The sequence below is a fragment of the Gymnoscopelus braueri genome, assembly GCF_963280865.1.
Source record: "Gymnoscopelus braueri genome assembly, chromosome: 8".
NCBI classification, from domain to species: Eukaryota; Metazoa; Chordata; class Actinopteri; order Myctophiformes; family Myctophidae; genus Gymnoscopelus; species Gymnoscopelus braueri.
Window position 1 is genome coordinate 17667462 of NC_137609.1, and position 19937 is coordinate 17687398.

The following is a 19937-nucleotide window of genomic DNA, read 5'->3' on the forward strand; positions in this document are numbered from 1 at the left end:
TGAGTAGCTATTATTATCTGGATCTTGTGATTATGTCTATGTCTATGTGTGTCTTGTGTATGTATGTTTACTGTGTGTTGGAGTTTCTTACTTTCTTACTATCTGCTGTAACATAAATTGCCCAATTTGGGACATGATAAACTTGAACTTGATATCATGTACAGTATATATCTGCTGCTATGCTCACGCATCTGTGTACATATGTAGATACTTTTTTTTTAAATGGGAATAAGAAATACAAAAACACCCACTGTTTTACACCTGTATGTGAGTGTGACTATTAAGTTGATTCTGTGTCTGAGGGGATGTTTAACAACATGAACCCTAGTGTCCCTATATTCTGTGGCCAACATTCAGTGAAAATAGTATATCTACAGTACAAGCTCACGAGTCACGACATGTATTTCTCTGGTATTGCATTAAACTCATGTATAAGTGAGATTTGGAAAAATGTACAAATATCCTGCGCTGTGAAACCGCCCCTAAAAGTGAGGTTTGGAAATTTGTACAATTATCCTGCACCGTGATTGGCCAATCACAATCTATTCAGGACTGTGATTGGCCAGTGTCACATGACACATGTGCATAGCCCTATATAAGAAACCATAACTTGAAAAAAAATATAAATTGGTTTTTTTCAAGTTATGGTTTCGTCCATCATAAAGAGTGTTTCAATAAATGTATTTATCTTTTGTACATGATTGGTTGACTCCATTCAGTATTGTGATTAGCTAGCAAGACACCGCCCACTTCACACAGGGTGTGATTTTTCTTTTATTTCCAGTTTTTTAGACTATTGTTTCAGATTTGTTAAGCTGGTACAAACACTAATAAGAGAATGCAATGTGAAAGTGGGCTGGGTGTGTGAGTGCATGTTTTTTTAGTTTTCATACATGTGTCTGTAAAAAAGGGGATTACAATGGTTAGTGTAATCCAATACCTTTTCAGAGAGTCTGTGGTTGACTTCTATGTTTTTCCTTAAATTATATAGTTTTTTTTGTTTAGTTTTTTTTACTTGATTGAAATCACACAATCTGGGGATCCATACAGAAAGGTCTATCTATATACCTATATATATCTATATTCCCAAACTTTTTAGCTTGAGAGCCTAAAGAGACAGTGTCTCCCTGGGACCCAAACCAGTGAAGATAGCCGATCTACAATATCACAACGTTTCACATCGCAACGCATTGTGAGGTTGTATATCTGTAGATTACTGTCTTAAATTATTATTATTTTTATTTATAGAATTTATTTAACTTAAAAAACTATTATTCATGCAATTCTCTATTTATTATTATGTTTTTTGACGAAACATTTAATTCCTTTTTTTCTTTTTACAATTTAGAAAATGTAGGAAATGAAAAAAGCCATGAAAATGGGTCTGTGGCCCAAAAATAGGTCCTGACCCCACACTGCTGTGCTGTATACTGTATAATGCCTTATTTATGCTGCGTCGCACGACAGTGTCACACACCGGAAACAGTAGTGGGAGTAGTGGGATTCAGGAGCTTCCCAAAATATTCTCTGCAGAAAATGTGGTACACTGAAATGCCAATGAGGGATAGAACCAGCAAATACAGCAGAACAATGGCAACTGTAAGACCAGTGTGGGGCTGTAGTCGATACACTGCCATGGTCCTCTTGTAGATTCTGTTGTTGACCTGCTCTGTGGAGTCACAGGTGTACAAGCCAGCATCTGATTCTGAGGTGTGTAGAATGACGAGGTGTCCATTGTAGATGTTGTATTTGCTGTCGGAGTGAAGTGTTTGGTCTGACAAATGCCAGTGGACCTGCGCCAAGTTGGAGTCTGGCTGGCAAGGTAGAAGAATATTGTTCCCTGGAACCAGGGTGACGTCTTCAGCTACTACTACTGGCTCTTCTGGATGAGGACATTGTGAAATGTCCCCCTTCTTTAGACTCTGAATGGCAGTGTCAGAGGAAGACAAGCTGGAGACTTTGCGGCAGAGGTCAGAGGTGGAGTCCCAGGCACAGTAAGGGTCTCTGGCCAGGACACAGTCCACACAGGACTCATAGCGACTGCAGTCACTGACTGGCATCTGAACAGCACCAAACTCTGATCCTGCATACAGCTGGCCCTTGCTGGAAGAGAGGCGCAGAGTCTGGACAGGATTAGGGTCTTCATACAGCTGAATCTCTTCAATAATGAACATCTCCCCAGCGTAGTTTACAGCCTTCTGAATGTAGCCGTTTTCAGTGCCGATGAACATAACTGGGTATCTCTCTCCATCTAGTGCCAACACAGTATCCACTACAATCCGGGTCATCAAGGGCCCCTTTTTCACCACCAGCGGACCCCCTGTGAGTGGCCGAACAGTCTCATCCAAGATGGGCTTTTCCCGGATGAACTGCTGGGATTTCACATTTTTAGGGTCCAATGAGCGTTTGGTGCAAGATCCTGGTCTGTTCGTGACATACTGATTTGGCACAGCAACCGAGTCCCTCACCCACCTTTCCTCTGATGTTTCAAGCGTGACAGGCTTCTTAAAAGGTCCTTCATTGAACACCTTTTCAACGTCAGACACGCTGTATGCACATACTGCAGACATGTTTGATGAGCTCGGCTGAGGTGTAAAGACGGCATAGAAGACACTCTTTTCCCAGTTGTGGTGTTTAAGCAGGAACACATCCTGGACAAGGGAGGGCAGGCTGCTGGCCTCTACAGAGCAGTCGAGGGGAGCCTTCAGGAACGATGTCCATCTGTTCTGCAAGATCATTTCTCCTCCCATATCCCCTTTGCAGACACGAGCCACTCTTGACACCACGATTTTGCTGTCGAAGACATATTCCACAGCATTCTCTGTGAAGAACAAGTAGACCTTATCATCATCACCTTCACCGTCACTACTGGCATCGCCTTCACTTTGGTCCATGTAGATGAATTTGGGATCATTGAGCCAAGAGTGCTTAAACTCAGTTTTCAAAGCAGGCGTGCTGAACCTACTAAAACGGTATTCAGTGCCCAAGAAGTTGGTTGCTGAAGCAGAATACAGGACATTTCCAACCATGAGGGAGGAGGAACTATGGGTAGGATTGTAGGGACACTTCCCTTTACCCTCCTCCAGCTCTTTCTCCAGACTAAACTTTCCATCAGAATACGTCATGTAACCGCATTTCGGATTGAAAGCATTTGTCCCGCACACATACATTCTGGTGTCATCCAGTGTGTGCAGGATCCGAATGTAGTTACGGCATTCCACCTCACGATCTCGTCCCTTGCCCGCACACTCATTCCGCTTATCTTCGGTAACTGGCCAATATTCCGCAGCCTTCTTGTCAGTGATGTCGTCGATATTCAGGGCGTAGATTGCATCTCTGGCCCCAAGAAGCAGCAGACCCAAATCCTCTCTCATGAGCATGGTGGTGTAGTTCCAGACGCCATCCTCTCTGAACATCTTCAGCTCGTTGTGGTAGGCCACAGTCTTTCGTGGAATGCTGTCGCTACTGTTGAATCCGTTACAGGGCAGGGGGAGAAGAAATCCACAAAGAATGCACAAGGCATAGAGAATGCTGAAGGAAAACCGGAGAGACATGGCTTAGTGTAAAATTATAAGAAATGTATCTTTTCTTGTCTCTCGCTTTGGCTTTGTCCGTATCTCTATATCAGTACGTCTCACTGTATCTCTCTTGGTCATCAATAATCAAATGTATTCAACCTACAAGCCCTTTTATACATCTGACATCACACTCTGGTCTGGTCTGGTCTGACATCAGCAGACCTGGTCTGACATCACACACAACACAAACCGTTGCCGTGCATGCTCTGACGTCACGCTCATGTCACCATGACTCAGCTATAACCATATAAGGAGTTCCCAATGCAGCTATGCCCAAATATGGAGTGTGTTGTCTATGGCATCAATGTGTCGTCATGGCATCAGGCGCAAACAAATCAGTCAGCTCCATACATTGGGTACTAAAGGGGCCATGTCTATATATGGGCATTTACTGATGACATCAGGGTTCTCCGTATATGGGCATAAAAGGGACAAGGACAGACAGATACATAGATCTCCATATATGGGTATATCAGTTGGATCGGCTGTGCGACGAAGGTTTGAGGGCCGCGTAGCTGCCCAAACCGCTAATACTTTGAAAGGGAAATAGACAGATTGACAGATAGAATGGATACTTTGACAACGGGTACAAGAGGTACATAGATTATCACGATAACAGTCCGACTGATCAACTTTAAAGGTGGCAGTCGGAGGGGAGGGGGGGGGGGGGGGTCAGAGAGAATGAGGGAGGGAGAGAGGGAGGAAGAGAGGGGGGCGGAGAGGGGGCAGAGGGGGGAGAGAGAAACCCGACCAGGCCACGTGCGCTGTCCTAGTTATCTCTAAATCCACGGATCTGTCTATAAATGCACAGAATCCCGAGAACCAATCAACTTCAGACATGGCTTTTATATCGACGAGGACTGAATGGAGTACATTGCTGAGTGGGAAGTCGGTTGACCAGATAAATCCACAAATCTCTGCATCTGTTCTGTCTGTCTGTTTGTCTGTGTCCCTTTTATGCCCATATATGGAGATCCTTGATATCATTGATACAACAACATAGACTGACCACCGCAGTCCGTCACTATGACTCAGACATATTACTGATGACATCAGGGATCTCCATATGGGCATATAGGTGGGTGTGAGAGCCCGAACCTCTCTAGTGTATGCATACGTGGAGATCTGGTTGTCCAGGACCGTCGATACAATGGGTGTGGCATGCATTTCCGACTTGCATTGTTGCCAACTTGCATTGTTCGAGTAGGCAGACAAATATGATAACAAACACTGCTTATTCTTCTTCATTCGGTTAATTCCCATCTGGTTTCGCCACAGCGGATCATCTGTTTCCTTCCGGTTCTGTTTTCTGCGTCTTCTCCTGCCACATGCTTGCCCTCTCTCACCTCATCCACAAACCTCCTCTTTGGTCTCTTCTCTTGCCTGGCAGCTCCATCTGCAGCATCCGTCTCCCAATGTACTCCTCATACCTCCTTTTCACATGGCCAAACCATCTCAATCTCGCCTCTCTTGCTTTATTACCATTTACCAAAACCTTCTAAGGTAGTCACTGCAATATGTAGTGCAAAACCGTATAACATAATTGCGCAATGTGTCATTTCCTTCACAGAATAAATGTATGCGTGCCAACCCCAAGACAGACAGCTAGTTTTGCTCATATTATAGGAGGATGAAGACATCTTTGACCTACTTGGATCTTCATCTCAGACAAAAATGAAATTTCCTGTTTATAAAATAGATTTGTTTGCTTCAGACTAGATTGTTATTACAAAATGTAATGAACTGCCATCACAATATAACCTCAATGATATCAAAGCATCATCAGGAAACTAGACCCTTGTGAAATAACGTCAATGTTTTTTAATTCATGTTCAGGCATAATTGCTTATTTTATTGATGTTTGCATATCCTGCATCATGCCTATTACAGTCAAGTATGTCATCTAAAATACAATTACCCCAGAGAGAGGGGCCAATGGCCAATTTATGTTGGCAAGTTACCTTCCAAGAGTCCTGCTTTTGAAAGTGTGGAAAGTGTTTGGTAGAGAGAAAAATATATACTGTATAATTACAATGTATTTTACATTGTGTGTTTTAACATATAAAGTGTTGTCTTTATATGGTATAAAACCATCTATTGTTGTTTTCTACTTGTATGCATTTGTATGCAACATGTTACAAACTTACTGTTAATATGTTCAAGCCAGACTTCAGTCAATAGTATTCATTTATTTTGCCTGTGCACAGACAAGAAACTATTTGTTTGGTTTAAGTGGTTTTCTAAGTTGCATGTCGTGCCAATGCTTTCCCAGCAGGTGGTATCACATGAGAATAATGAAACTGTGACACAAAATGTGACATTGTGGCATTTGGACACGTTCCTCATTTCTCTATCTGAGGTTCTCAGCTTAATACCCATACCCACGCACGCACGCACGCACGCACGCACGCACACACACACGCACGCACGCACGCACGCACACACACACACACACACACACACACACACACACACACACACACACAGGGAGGCCATAGTTAATCTGGAAGAGGCACCAAATGTACTGTAAACAAACAACATAACTTCCAAACTCCCACAAAGGCATGGAGGGAAAGGGTGAGTTGAGAATATAGAGTTGAAAATCACACAATAAAAGGATTTACAGTGCATGTGGGGGGTTGGCGTGGCGGCTGGCAAAGAACATGTAGTGAACGTGCAGCGTGCTACACGTAGAGATGAGACTAATGTACTGTAGGAGGAAGAGAGAGAAAACAAAAGCAGTCTAGGAAGTGAGCAGCAGACAAGGTCAGAGGTTGTGGCTGTGTTGGTTGAGAGGAGAGAGAGGTGTTGCACTGTGTGACAGCGCATTCAGCTCGACAGAAGGGGAAGTGAGGAGTAAAGAGGAAGCAAGTGAACTTAAAAGTCATTGAAAGACGTAGATGCATGGTTGAGTCGAGCTAGATTTGCCTCCAGGCAATTATATCGCGAACATGGGGTGAGTACAGCTGGCGATATATGGTCCATATTTTTGTCTCTACTGATAGATAGCGTGCCAGGTATGTGTAGAAGCCTAGATTCATACTTAATCATAAATCAGGCAGATGACAGGAAAGAGGAGAAATAAGCACCTGTCACGATGAGCCAGCTATTATTCTAGTTTATTCATAAGTGTAATCAGTGGTGGTGCAATGTAAACCATTATTTCATGCATTTTTCATAAGAATTTGATTGTTTGTGAGGAATTGAATATATCTTCCATAACAGGAAAAAGCTGTTGAAACCTTATGTATCCTAATCATTGGTCTTGCATCCATTTCATGAATTGTTACGTATCTGGAACACTGAGTTTTGTCTTCGTTGCAGTTGTCATTGCAGATAATGAAAATGCATAAAATGCTGATGTTCACAATCAGTTGGTAGCCTAATACAGATACTGAGATCAGTGAGGCCACATCTCTCTCTGTGTGTGTGTGTGTGTGTGTGTGTGTGTGTGTGTGTGTGTGTGTGTGTGTGTGTGTGTGTGTGTGTGTGTGTGTGTGTGTGTGTGTGTGTGTGTGTGTGTGTGTGTGTGTGTGTGTGTGTGTGTGTGTGTGTGTGTGTGTAAGATTATTTCGGCTTCAGAACAGTTAGAATGTGTTTATTTTGACATCTGATCTATAGCAACACTCACATACAGTCATATGAGATTATATCCAAGGTAAAAGTGTTTAGTTAGTCAGTTAGTATCACTACCTGGGACACTGAACCAGTCCATATTAGGCAGTGTGGTGGTAAACACAGGAAGTGGTCAGAGCCTGAGAAGCTCTGGGGAGGAAGTAGAGATTTTACAAAGGCTTCATGTCTAAAAATGTAACCCTTGTCTTACACTTGGCTGCCAAGAGTACAATTCATTTTCACACTGATAGTTTACACATTTTCACTATGTACATTGTACATGTACACACGTACCGTATCATAATATGTTGCATACATAATCTTTATTTATCGATTGATTGAATACTTTATTTGTCAGAAATGTAAACAGCACAAGGTACATTTAGGCTATAAGGAAAACACAAAAAAGTCCTGGGGACTTGTTTCAATTCCTATATTCAATTAATTATTACTAATACCGGCTGGGACCTGGGTAAATTCTCCTCCTCTCCTCTCCTCTCCTCTCCTCTCCTCTCCTCTCCTCTCCTCACAGTGAGACCAGTATCTGCCAGGTGCGGGCTACAGTCATGATGTATGATGACACCAACAAGCGCTGGGTACCAGCAGGATCTGATGGCCCAGCCGTAATAAGTCGTATTCAGATATATCACAACCCTGCGACCAATACTTTTCGGGTGGTGGGCCGCAAAATGCAGGCCGATCAGCAGGTAGGGGCGTACCATGCACACTGTTTAGTCGCTATCGGGCAGAAACCTTGTTGAAAACTTTTCATGAAATGGGAAAAAATTACCTGTGTTCCAGTGTAGTTATCCTTTAGTCACAATCTCTTGTTAATACATTTCACTGCTTAAATATCTATAAAAACCCACATACAGATTTAGATACTTTTAGCCTGGCGTACATATTTTGGGCACGTCATTACAGGAAAAGTAAAAGAAAAAATAATCATGAATACCAAAAATAGTCTATTTACAATCTACAAGCTCACAAACTAAATGTACTGTACCGTACTGTACAGTACATGTGTGTGTGTGTGTGTGTGTGCATGCGTGCGTGCGTGCGTGCGTCCGTGCTCATCTGGTCAGACTCCACCTCACCCCCCCCCCCCCCACCACTTCACTCTCCCTGGACTCCTTCTTGCCACCTTCTGTCTCGATTGATGCTAGCGACTGACCAAGATATGGCTACTATATGCAGACATATCTTGGTCATTCATTTCTTAGGTTTGTTTTTCTTGACCCCAAATGTTAAAAATGTAATATAGCGTTTTAATTAGACAGATACCAGGTTCATTAATTACCTGGCATGGTTCATGGTTTAACTGGTATCCAGTTTTCTTGAGGTTCAAAGTGGGGTCCGGGGACCCCCAGGGGTCCTTGGGGGGGTTTCCAGGGGGTCCTCAGCTAAATTAGTTCATATAGCATCACAATCATTTTAACCACTAAATCCATTTATACTTTGGGTATTCACAAATAGCAGATCTACAAGCTCACAGCAAGTCACTTCGTGCCGCACTGCGAGCTTGTACATCAGCTATTTTTGTGTTAACATAAATTTTCTCTTCTGGGGGTCCCTGGGAAAACATTTTCAGATGGGCGTCCGCGGCCAAATACATATCAATTTGGGGGTCCTTGACATGATGAGGTTTGAGAACCACTGCTCTACACGGCTCTCTCTGCATGTAATTATTTAGCCTTGCTTATTGTAAATCGCTCTGGATAAGAGCGTCTGCGAAATACCTAAATTGTAAATCGTCTCAGTCTTTAGTAGTCTCAATAGTGCGAGGTAAGTGAACTCAAACCACATACTGTTTCACAAGCTAGTTTTGGTGAAGAAACAGCCTCGCATATTGCTTAACATAGTGTGAACTGCTACAGTTATAGAGGCAGGTTCTATAATCTTCTAGATTAGATCTATGAGGCAGGTTTAAACATACCTTGTTGAAAGCAAATCCTTTGTGCTGAGCTTAAAGGGATAGTTCACCCCCAAAATGACTTTTTTTCTATCGATTAAAGTGGTTCCCAACCTTTTTTTCTTATATCTGTCAAAAGCTGAGAACCCCTATAAATGTGTGCATGTACGCAAGCATACACAAGATTTTCAGACACGTTAACCACTTAGGCTCTATATACTTATCGTACGATGAACACAGAAAGTAGCTGAGTTAGCTTGTAGACCTGCTATTTTTGCCATTTTTTATCGTTTTGAAACATTTTCAAATAATGTTTTTCTGTATGATAGGTTGGACTAATATACAGGCAAACAGTGGATGAAAGCAATTAATGATTTTGTACAGCATATTTAAAATCTTCTGCCAAACAGAAGATTGCCTGTGATCTTTGGGGCCCCCCTAAGGGTTCCCAACTCAAGGTTTGGGGTGGCTTTGGGGAAGTTCTTATTTAGATGTTTTCTTACAAACAAGACCAGGAGACCTGGTTCTGCCAGACCCAAAATGAAGTCCTAGTATGTAACACACCTACAAACCACTTTATAACTGAAGTTCATGATTTCATGAATAGTTCATGACGAAAGGGGACGTCACAAACTTTTTTTTGGCTGGGGCCGGAGGACAAATGTCCCTGCCCATGTATGGACGAAACAGGTACAAAGCCTCATGGTACAAAGCCTCCATACATGGAGGAAACAGGTACAAAACATGCACTACGTGTCAGCCTGTGTATACCCATGTATGGACGAAAGGGGGACAGACTTTTTTGGCTGGGGCCGGAGGACAAATGGCCCCTGCCCATGTATGGACGAAACAGATACAAAGCCTCATGTAAGCCCGACCCCTTGGGTCTGGCAATAATATATAGTTCAGCAGGCCCACAGCATGTTGTTACCAGGCACATGTGGAAGTTAGTGGTTGTGTACTGTAGTCTGATGGCGTCATGACTAGTCTAGCACCATGACTAACTGCCAACTCTCACGTTTTAGTAGTTGAGGTTTTACTGTGTTTTCTTTGCTTCCTGTCTCCTCCTATACCGACACAGTCCCTGCATCGTGCATTGTTTTTGGAACCTCTCCCAGACAAATCTGAAGCTAAATGCTGGTGATGCATGAATAGATATTCTTAATGGGGGCGTCTATGCATGGGGGCGGCCATAGCTGAGTGGTTTGTGAGCCCGCCTAGGGAACCAGCTGGCCCTGGTTGCCCCAGGTTCGATTCCAGGCTATCCCAGCATATGTGCCGATGATATGAAATTTGTCCCTGAGCAAGACTCTTAACCCCAATTGCTCACAGGTTCTCATTGGAAACAAGACCGCAAGGACTTTCATGAACGACCTGTTAAAAGGAATTATCCTTATCCTTAATCTTAATCTGGTTCATATTTCAGTAAAGTGCAGTGTTTTGATAGAAACGCACACCAAAAATAAATAGCTGTTCTTAAAGTAGGCTAACTGCACACTGTGCTCCTAATTGTCCCAAAATTAGTAGTGATAATTGCAAAATATAACATAGGTAGCCTACTGTTTCCCCCTTTTATTTTATTTTTATCTTTTTAAAACCTCTTGCCCAATCATTGACATTTTCTAAAGAATGTCACTTTTGGAGTGACGTTGTGAGGTCGTTTTACTTTTCTTCACTAATATTTCCAATACTCATAGCCAAAGACACCATTGATATCAAGAGAGGAGCACAGGGCCATTTTGTTACTTTTGACCAATAAAGTCTCAGCCCCATCTAGTGGGCTTTTACTCATATTGCAGTCAGTTCAAACTATATTGTGACACGCACGCACGCACGCACGCGCGCACACACACACACACACACACACACACACACACACACACACACACACACACACACACACACACACACACACACACACACACACACACACACACACACACACACACACACACACACACACACACACACACACAGTCAAATGGCAATTCACAGCCTCCCTGCAACCTCTCAATTTTATTTTTCTTGCTGTTTCTTCTTTATTTGCCAGGTGGTTATCAACTGTGCAATCATTAAAGGGCTGAAGTACAACCAAGCTACTCCAAACTTCCACCAGTGGCGGGACGCCAGGCAGGTGTGGGGGCTGAACTTTGGCACCACTGATGATGCCACTTTGTTTGCCAACTCTATGACACATGCATTACAGGTTGTCAGTGGACCAGACTCGGGTAAGTACAGCAAAGTGAGCACTATACTTACCTATTAGGTTTGGATTGGGTAGGGGCACTGAACATAAACATAGATGCATATAGGAGTATTTATTTATTTATTTTAAGACTTGTGAAAAGAGGGTCTTAATCCACCATTTTTAATGAAAATACTTTTGAAAGGGGTGCTTTCAAATGTTTCTCTACAAAAAAGAAAAAAGAGTATGTGCTTCATCATAATTGACTAATGACTTGCTCAAATTCCATAAAATAAATGACTATTATATTGTGGCACAGAAGCCCTGAGATTGGAACCATTGACATTTTTGTCTAATGGGGGTGTTAAAGTAACTTTCATGACATTATATAATCTGGGAATTAGGGGTGCCTGCCCTGGTGGCACAGCCAGTTAGTGCAGGCGTTTGGACATATTACGTAGAGAATATAATAGCTCATAATGGCTTGACAACAGTTCCATTTAGCATCTGCTTTCCAACAGGTCAGTCGTCTCTTCCCCGTCCTAAGAGTGGACCCACTCCAGAGGAGATTGAACAACAGAGGAGGTATACCTTTCTCCTTTCATGTCCATTGGCCGCTATTGACGTTCTAGATTCACTGGCCAGTGGCCACAGTTTAACCACTTAAACCCCAGCATCCATATTGTGGGGAAAGCTTTCCCTGAAAATAGCAGATCGACAAGCCCACAATGCAACGCAATTGTCGATCGGCTATTCTCAACGAAAGCTTTCCCCACAATAACAGAAAACAGAAAATACACGAGCATTGAGCCCTGAGGGACTCCGGTTACCGATATGGGGTTTTAAGTGGTTAAAATGTAATCGTCTCACACACAGACTAGAGCAACAGAGGCAAGAGGAACAGGAGCGGGAACGCCTGGAGAAGGAAAGACAGGCCGCTGCCGCCAGACAGGCGGCTGCCGCGCCCCCTCCTCCCCCTGCACCCGCTGCGCCTCCCAGCGGTCCCCCGCCACCGCCGTGCCCACCTCCGCCCCCTGTCGGAGGACCCCCGCCGCCGGCACCTCCACCGCCTCCCATGGGAGGTGCGGGCCCGCCGGCCCCTCCTCCGCCCCCGGCCGGAGGAGGGGGCGGTGGTGGCGGAGGGGGAGGGGGTGGGGGAGGAGGGCTTGGTGGAGCCGGAGGTCTGGCGTCGGCCTTGGCCGGGGCTAAACTCCGCAAAGTGGCCAAGGTAAGGGTCTCCATGAACTGTATTCTGCAGTGGTTCCCAAACTGGGGTTCGGCAAATTATTTTGGGGAGTCCCCAGATGATAAGCTTAAAGGAGTAGTTCACAAAAAAAAGTACTTATCTTCTATCAATTACACGCCCCATGAAGCCTTGAGATTTTTAGTTTTTTGTCCCATTCCTAAGCCAATAATTTGATGACCGGCAGAGTCAAAGAGTCTCCTACTGAGTCTCCTATTGACTGATGACTGATTCATCAAATTATTGGCTCAGGAATGCAAAAAAAAAACTCCATGAATTCAAGGCTTCATGGGGTGTGTAATTGATAGAAAATAAGATTTTTGTGGGGGTGAACTACTCCTTTAATGTGCAACATTGTTTTCTCACTCAACAGTAAACAAACCAACATACAGTATAAGTATATACAGGGTATCTGCACATTTCTTATACAATTTAAGGACTTTTAAGACCTTTTTAATACCAAATTGGCCAAATTGTCAAATGTTACGTAAGAAAGAGGCATTGTGAAAATAGCCGATCTACAAGCTCTCAATGCCTCGCAGTGCGAGGCGTTGTGAGCTTGTAGTTTGGCTATTTTCACAATTTGTATCTGTGGAACCGAGTCGAACTAAATGCCTACAATTCCATGTGCTGGTCAGGGTGGAGAGGGTCCCCCATTTCAAATATGATTATTTTGGGGGGTCGCGGCCTGAAAAGGTTGAGCAAATCAACTGTTGAAACGTAGTGGCTTTCATGCAATAGAGCACCGAAGTCCTGATGTCACTCGTTCATCCCCAGGTTTGCGGAAGTAATTCCTCTATGGAGAATAACATTGGGTCATCTTAGAATCGTCTCATATAAGAATTGTGGTCCAAAAATAAACACTGCGTGTCGGCGTTATTGTCAGGGAGGAGGTTCTGTATAGTTTATGATAGTCAGTCACTTATATTTGATACAGTCTGTTTCTGGCGAAAATGTAACTAATTCGGCGGAAGTAACATTAGCGTTTTCTCACCGTCAGTTGATGGTTCATATCCATAAGAGTCAACCCGCCGGGGTCATTTGTTTATTTTTGGAACACAGTTCTTATTTGACGCGATATTAAATACGTCTATGGGATTCAGAACGGGGGTGGAAAACTGCGAACCAGGTAGACAAACAAAGGATGTGTAAATGACGTCAGACTTCGGCGGTCTATGTCTCTGTGTGTTTAGACTGAAGGTGGAGCACCAGCCCCAGCAGCTTCCTCTTCAGGTTCATCTGGAGGAGGAGGAGGAGGAGGAGGAGGAGGAGGAGGAGGAGGAATGATGGGAGAGATGAGTGCCATCCTTGCCAGACGGTACTTAACCACTTAAGCCCTATTATATACTTTAATACATCCTAAGAAATATTTGGTGATCTTGCCTAGGGTGCCAGGATGGCCAGAAAAGAGCATTGTGAACCCAATTACGTGCATCTTAATCTGAGTGATACACACTCTCTCTCAATAGTAAGGAAATATCGCATCTTACCTTTTCTCTCTATGCCTAAGATGCCAAACCACACGTAATTTTAAGACCAATGGGCGTTAAGTACATTAAATACAATGTGGGCACGGGCCATGAAAATGACTACTGCGTCAGTTGGAAACTAGCAACCAATGACACCTGTGTTCCATTTTTGTGCCGCTTTGCACCAGGTGCAAAATAGGGCTCAATGTACTAAACCAGGGGTTTTCAACTGGTGGTCCCTGATCTGCATTTAGAAAGATAGGAAAGTGAAGACTGTCTTTTATTTGTATTAAAACAAATTCCATTAGTTGAGAAACAGTGCACTAAATTAACTGTTGACCTATGATGACACGTCAATGCTTACTCGGAAGTTGGAGGTGAAGAAAGTCCACAGAAAAGGGGAGTTTGAATCTCAAGCAGGGGAAGTGTACCAGGTTTTCTGGTTGAGTCATCGTTAATTTAGGAAATATGCATGTGTGTGCTCGTGTGTGCTCGGCGCTCATGCAATCAGTATATCAGTTAACATGAGTTTAATATGGAAGGTTGGATAAATTAAGAGAACGGAATTAGGGTAACCATGAGATAAGAATAGATCAGTGGTTCTCTACCTTTTTGGAGCTCTGGACCACTAGCATATTTCAGTTGAATAATGACTGATAAGTGAAACATATTTTAATATATTTATTTCCATTTTTTTTTAAATATTTTCCCATGGACCACCTGCAGACCTAATTATACCATGGACCACTAGTGTACTATTGGTTGAGAAACAGTATGATGCATAGACATGGGATGCATAACAAGTGTTACCAAAAAATCCCAACACGTTATCCCAACCCAACACAACCACTCCCCAGGTTGATTCTTAGTCAGGGTGGTGGTCCCTGGTTCACAATCAGTTGAAACCCCTAGTGTACCTATGTGCGCTGGAGCTGAGGCACAGTGTGTCTGAATGCTTGTGTTTATCTCTCTTTTAAATAGATTGAAGGCTTCAGATGCAGGGCCAAAGAAGGCGGAACCTAACAATGTAAGTCTCCTGTCAGTCACTTTCTGTTGATGCTCAAATCCATACAAATTGCCTGATGATGTTATACTGTTTACAGTATAATAAGATCACAATCTGCATTCATAATATAATGAATATTTGTGGAAATTTGGAAATGTCCAATGTGTCCTCATCTTCAGAGGGGTTACTTGCCCATACTCAAAGTTGTCTCTACAGCAGCATGTCTTTGTGATCACAATATATGGCACATATACAATGTTAATACCAAAAACATCATCACGTCACAATGTAATCTAATATTTCCTCTGTCTACAGGATGTTTCTGAACCCATCAAACCGAAGGAAAAGTGTGCCACCCTGCCTAGGTAAGATTCAATTCCTTTTATTGTATATACTGTAACTGTACAGTACGTAGTTGCAGCCGTACAATTATCTGCAGATATTTCAGTTAATTACAGAACGTTTCAGCCATGCATTAACATAATGCACAATAAACCATGCCCATGGAAATATGACATGGAATTGGTCAAAAACACTGGCTGTCCCGCAAACATTAGCCAATTTACTAGCATGATGCATTGTGAGCTTGTAGATTTGATTTATTTATTTATTTTCTACTTTTAAAATGTTCCCCTATAATGACATACCCAAAATAGGGAAGCCAGAGTGAAAGTGGTTAATTTCGTTTCTGCATGTCTTGAAACAGATCGTCAATGAACCGAGGAGAAGTCAACCACAGTCCCACCTCCCCAGCTACGTCGAATACCACTTCTTCACCAGTGACCTGGTATACACTCCTTATCTTGTCACAAGCACAGGGCCTTCTGCTCTGTGGCTACTGGCTACACAATAAAATCACCAGTGTCAATTAAACTCTGCGAGTGTTCAAATGTAACCGTATACATTTGTATAGGTTTTATACTGTATAATGCTGCCATGGTGTCAACCAGTGCAGTGAATAGTTCAATAACATAACTGCATTTAATTGAGTGCCTGCCGATGTGTTGCTACATTAGTGAACATTGTTTTGTGTCCTTTGGTAACAAGCCGTCCTTGACGTTCTTGACTTTGCTCCCCTGCACAGTACAGCTTGTGCTATGTAGAGTAGGTACAGAATGCTCTTCTGTTCGCTGTTGTTTAGCTGAGTACTCTGCTTAAGTATTAGTCAAATTCAATATTCCACACAGGAATTTAAAAGGATGAGAAGAAGGATGAGAAGACGCCACTTATTTTTTCCACACATGACATTACCAATTTATTTTCTGGGCCGTGACTGCCCCAAAAATAAGTTGGTGTAAATGAGGTTATGTGTGACATATTTTCATCCTTTTAAATTGAATGGCACTTTCTTTTTTCACAACCTTTTCTGGTTCAGGGCCCACTTGAAGATTTTGAATGGGTGGGCAGAGTGCATTTTCAGAGCTTGTTTATTCCGGCTTGGATCAAGTATACACTTCAAGTTCTAAATTTATCGGTATCACAATGACAATTCAACGTTTTAAAGGAACAAAACCTGATGACTTTTCCCTCTCTTACATATCGCGTCTATCAATGATCATTATGTAATGTGTCTTGTCTGCAACAAAATGAGCTCCTCTGTCCCTCTCTATCGCTCAGGAGGAAACCCATGAGTAAGGCCCCGTCCACAGATGGTGCAGGAAGTGACCGAGCTGACATGGAAAAATTCAAACAGGTTGGCTATCCACTTCTGCTTATAAGGCATATCACAACCCCAAAGGCATACTGGTATGCTGTGTTTTTCCATTGCATTTTCTTATCTGTCTAATGACGTCTGTTTATTTGTGTGTTTTTGAAGGACATCCTTGAAGAAGTGAAAAAGGAGCTTCAAAAAGTGAAAGATGAAATCATCACAGGTGAGTTCCAAGGAGGATTATCACACTCCATATAAAGGCATTATTAGTAGCTTTTGAATCCCACATAAAGCAGTTATTACTGTTTCTCTCAGGACATTGGGGAATCAGAGTGGTCCATAATGACTGGGTCTGAAACATTTAAATGACTCTTCTCTGTTTCGTCTATTTCTCTTGGGAAAAAATACATCATAATAATCATTAATTGTCATTAACATGACTAAAGTATTATGTATTAAGTTATTATTTTAGTTTCCTCAGCGTTGTATTAAGGATTTATAAATGTGTTATCATATAAAAATGAAGCAACTGAACTGATGTGTCCTATGCATGTTATTCCTCACTGTCTTCCAGCATTTATTCAAGAACTGCAAAAGAGAGCTGTTGAGTAATCTACTTGCACATAGTACATCCAGTCATCCAGCAATAGAAGATAAATAGATGGCAACATTCAAGATTCCAGAAAGACCCAAAAAACGTCTTTTTTTTTTTTTTTTTTACCTCCAGTACCCTTGGCTGTTGGTAATTGCATATTGTACCATTTTCACATAGCCTACATGTTTATTTTATTTTTATTTATCCTTTATTTAATCAGGTGAGTCCCATATTGAGATTGTAATCTCTTTTACAAGGGAACCCTGGCCAAGAAAGAAAACAAGCATGGTGTACAACATAAAATAAAGCCAAAAACAGAAATTACACATTAATACTTATTTACACTTACTTATTACACATTAGTACAAACTCAAGTAAAACAGCTGCAGATTCTGTAAATGGGTGAGGGACGGTAGCAGTTGATGGCTTTATAAATACACACACACACACACACACACACACACACACACACACACACACACACACACACACACACACACACACACACACACACACACACACACACACACACACACACACACACACAACGTTTTAAAATATAATTTTTAGCTCTGTTATTAATGTGCTTCACATGGGAGCTAGTTATGCTTTTGCACAACATGTTTAAAATGTTGGACTACCTCCGAACAGGGCATCCTGCCCCCCTTGTGATCTTTGGCGCCCCCTCAAGGGGGCCCGGACGCGGGTGGGAAACATTGCTGTATTATGATAATATCCAAATGTATGCTTCTTTTCATCAGGTTTATGTAACTTCTGCCATTATTGCCTATAGGCCTACAGCCTGCGTTCATCAGCATGCTACATGTGCTGTACAACAATTGTACTGCACTTTTGTATTTGTTACTGCAAGCACTGAGGAACAAAATGGAAACTACTGTTTTAATGTTAATAAATTAACATTTTGATTTGAAGATAATTGAAAGATGTTTTTATTATGCACTTTTACATTGATTTGCAGAAATGCACTGATTTGTTTTTTTTTTTAAACGATTTGAAAGAGACAGTAACAAAAGGTAGCACTTTACTGGAGTATTTCCAATTTTCATGTATACTTTTACTTTTACTCCACTAGGCCTACATCTCAAAGGCAAATATTGTACTTTTACTCCACTAAAATTATTTGAGAACTTTAGTTACTTTGTAGATTTTATTATTACAAAACACACTAACCACTTCAGCCCTATATTGCCATTTGAAAATAGCAGATCTACAGATCTTGTAGATTGGCTATTTTCAAAATATTCTTTATACATTTTGAATGGGACATTCTGCACAATGAGTACTTTTACTTTTGGTACTTTAAGTATTTTGATGCCGAAAATGTTGTACTTTTACTAAAAGTACATAATAATTAAAATATACAAAGTAACTAGTAACTAAAGTTTTCAAATCATTGTAGTGGAGTAAAAAGTACAATATTTTCCTCTGAGATGTAGTGGAGTCTAGAAGTAAAAGTATTTGAAAACTAAAAAACTGAAGAAAATAAAAAATAAATCAAAATTGTACTTAAGTACAGTACTTGAGTACATGTACTTAGTTACTTTACACTACTGGTCAAATGTGCTATAGTGACCACAGAGAAACTATCAATGCAAATCAGTCTATGTCTAAAAGAGAAGATTGTGATTGCTGTGTCCCAATACTGTGATTGTGTAAAGAAAAGAAACAACTTTTGTCGTTTGTTTAACTTAGTAACCTGTGTAGTTTGCAAGAAGTTAATAATTGTGTAAATCTCAAAACATGGCAAGCAAAGGTTACTCGCAGGGGCATATGTTCCTCAAGAATATTTGTTTGATGGGTGTGCAATGCAGTCAAGGATAGTGACTTCCATCTTCAGGCAATCCCTACTCTAAAAACTACTCTAATATTATTACTGTTAACTTATAATAATAATTATTATTATTATCATCATTATCATTACCATTTTTGAAAAAGTATAGTTCTACAGTTACAAGACGGTCAAGACAAGACCAACAACGTCTCCAGGGAAATGAACAGCAAGACATCACATACAGTATACATTATGTATCTACATCTGCATATATATATATATATATATATATATATATATATATATATATATATATATATATATATATATATATATATATATATATATTTATATTATTATTTCTATTGAAAGAACTACTGGTTTTTGAAGGTATTTGTAGAATCGGCCTCAGGTCTTGTATTTTTATGTGAACGCCCACCTGCCCCCACCTACAGGGGACAGTAGTCTCTTTCTCAAGAGTCCTACCGTGTTGGAGAATCCGGGAAAAGACGAAGAAGACGAAAAAGACCCCTTTAGATCAGTGTTGCCATGTTCGCTTATTATAAGATTATAAGCGACTTTGGGCTTGTTTCTAAAGTCTGATAGCTTATTTAGACTTGCTTCCATTTTTTAAAATATTTTATTTAAACCAGTGATTCTCAAATATTTTCATGAAAATGTTATGTGCATCCAGGGAGCATTTGTGTTGTTATAGCCCTGAAACATGACTGTCATACCAAGCGTCATGTGAACCATGGCTAGTGTTAGAATCTTTAAAAATAATAATAATACAAATATTCCTAATTTATTACAAGAGTTTTTGAAAATAGCCGATCTACAAGCTTGTTGTGAGCTTGTAGATCGGCTATTTTCAAACAGCCGATGCACATA

At 41.4% G+C, this 19937-nt stretch overlaps 2 protein-coding genes across 2 annotated transcripts; one reads left to right on the top strand and one right to left on the bottom strand.

The window, feature by feature from the left end:
• Window positions 1-1469: 1469 nt before the first annotated feature.
• On the bottom strand, window positions 1470-3554 carry LOC308090705 (semaphorin-4E-like; the record flags this gene model as incomplete). The annotated part of the gene is made up of 1 exon (XM_080435970.1): window positions 1470-3554. One exon carries the CDS (start codon window positions 3552-3554, stop codon window positions 1470-1472), a length of 2085 nt encoding a protein of 694 aa, XP_080292096.1.
• Window positions 3555-6370: 2816 nt separating this feature from the next.
• Window positions 6371-17799, top strand: LOC308090341 (vasodilator-stimulated phosphoprotein-like). Its single transcript, XM_080435468.1, has 12 exons — window positions 6371-6534; window positions 7726-7900; window positions 11156-11333; window positions 11812-11875; window positions 12167-12518; window positions 13727-13851; window positions 14984-15029; window positions 15324-15373; window positions 15715-15795; window positions 16626-16701; window positions 16825-16882; window positions 17234-17799. The coding sequence occupies exons 1-12, from the start codon at window positions 6530-6532 to the stop codon at window positions 17269-17271; spliced, it is 1248 nt and encodes a 415-aa protein (XP_080291594.1). The 5' UTR covers window positions 6371-6529; the 3' UTR covers window positions 17272-17799.
• The last annotated feature ends 2138 nt before the right edge of the window (window positions 17800-19937 follow it).

Coding starts and splice junctions, on each gene's coding strand:
- LOC308090341 (XM_080435468.1), top strand. Junction 7,901..11,155: donor AAATGCAGGCCGATCAGCAG/GTAGGGGCGTAC, acceptor TTTATTTGCCAG/GTGGTTATCAACTGTGCAAT. Junction 15,796..16,625: donor ACTTCTTCACCAGTGACCTG/GTATACACTCCT, acceptor TCTATCGCTCAG/GAGGAAACCCATGAGTAAGG.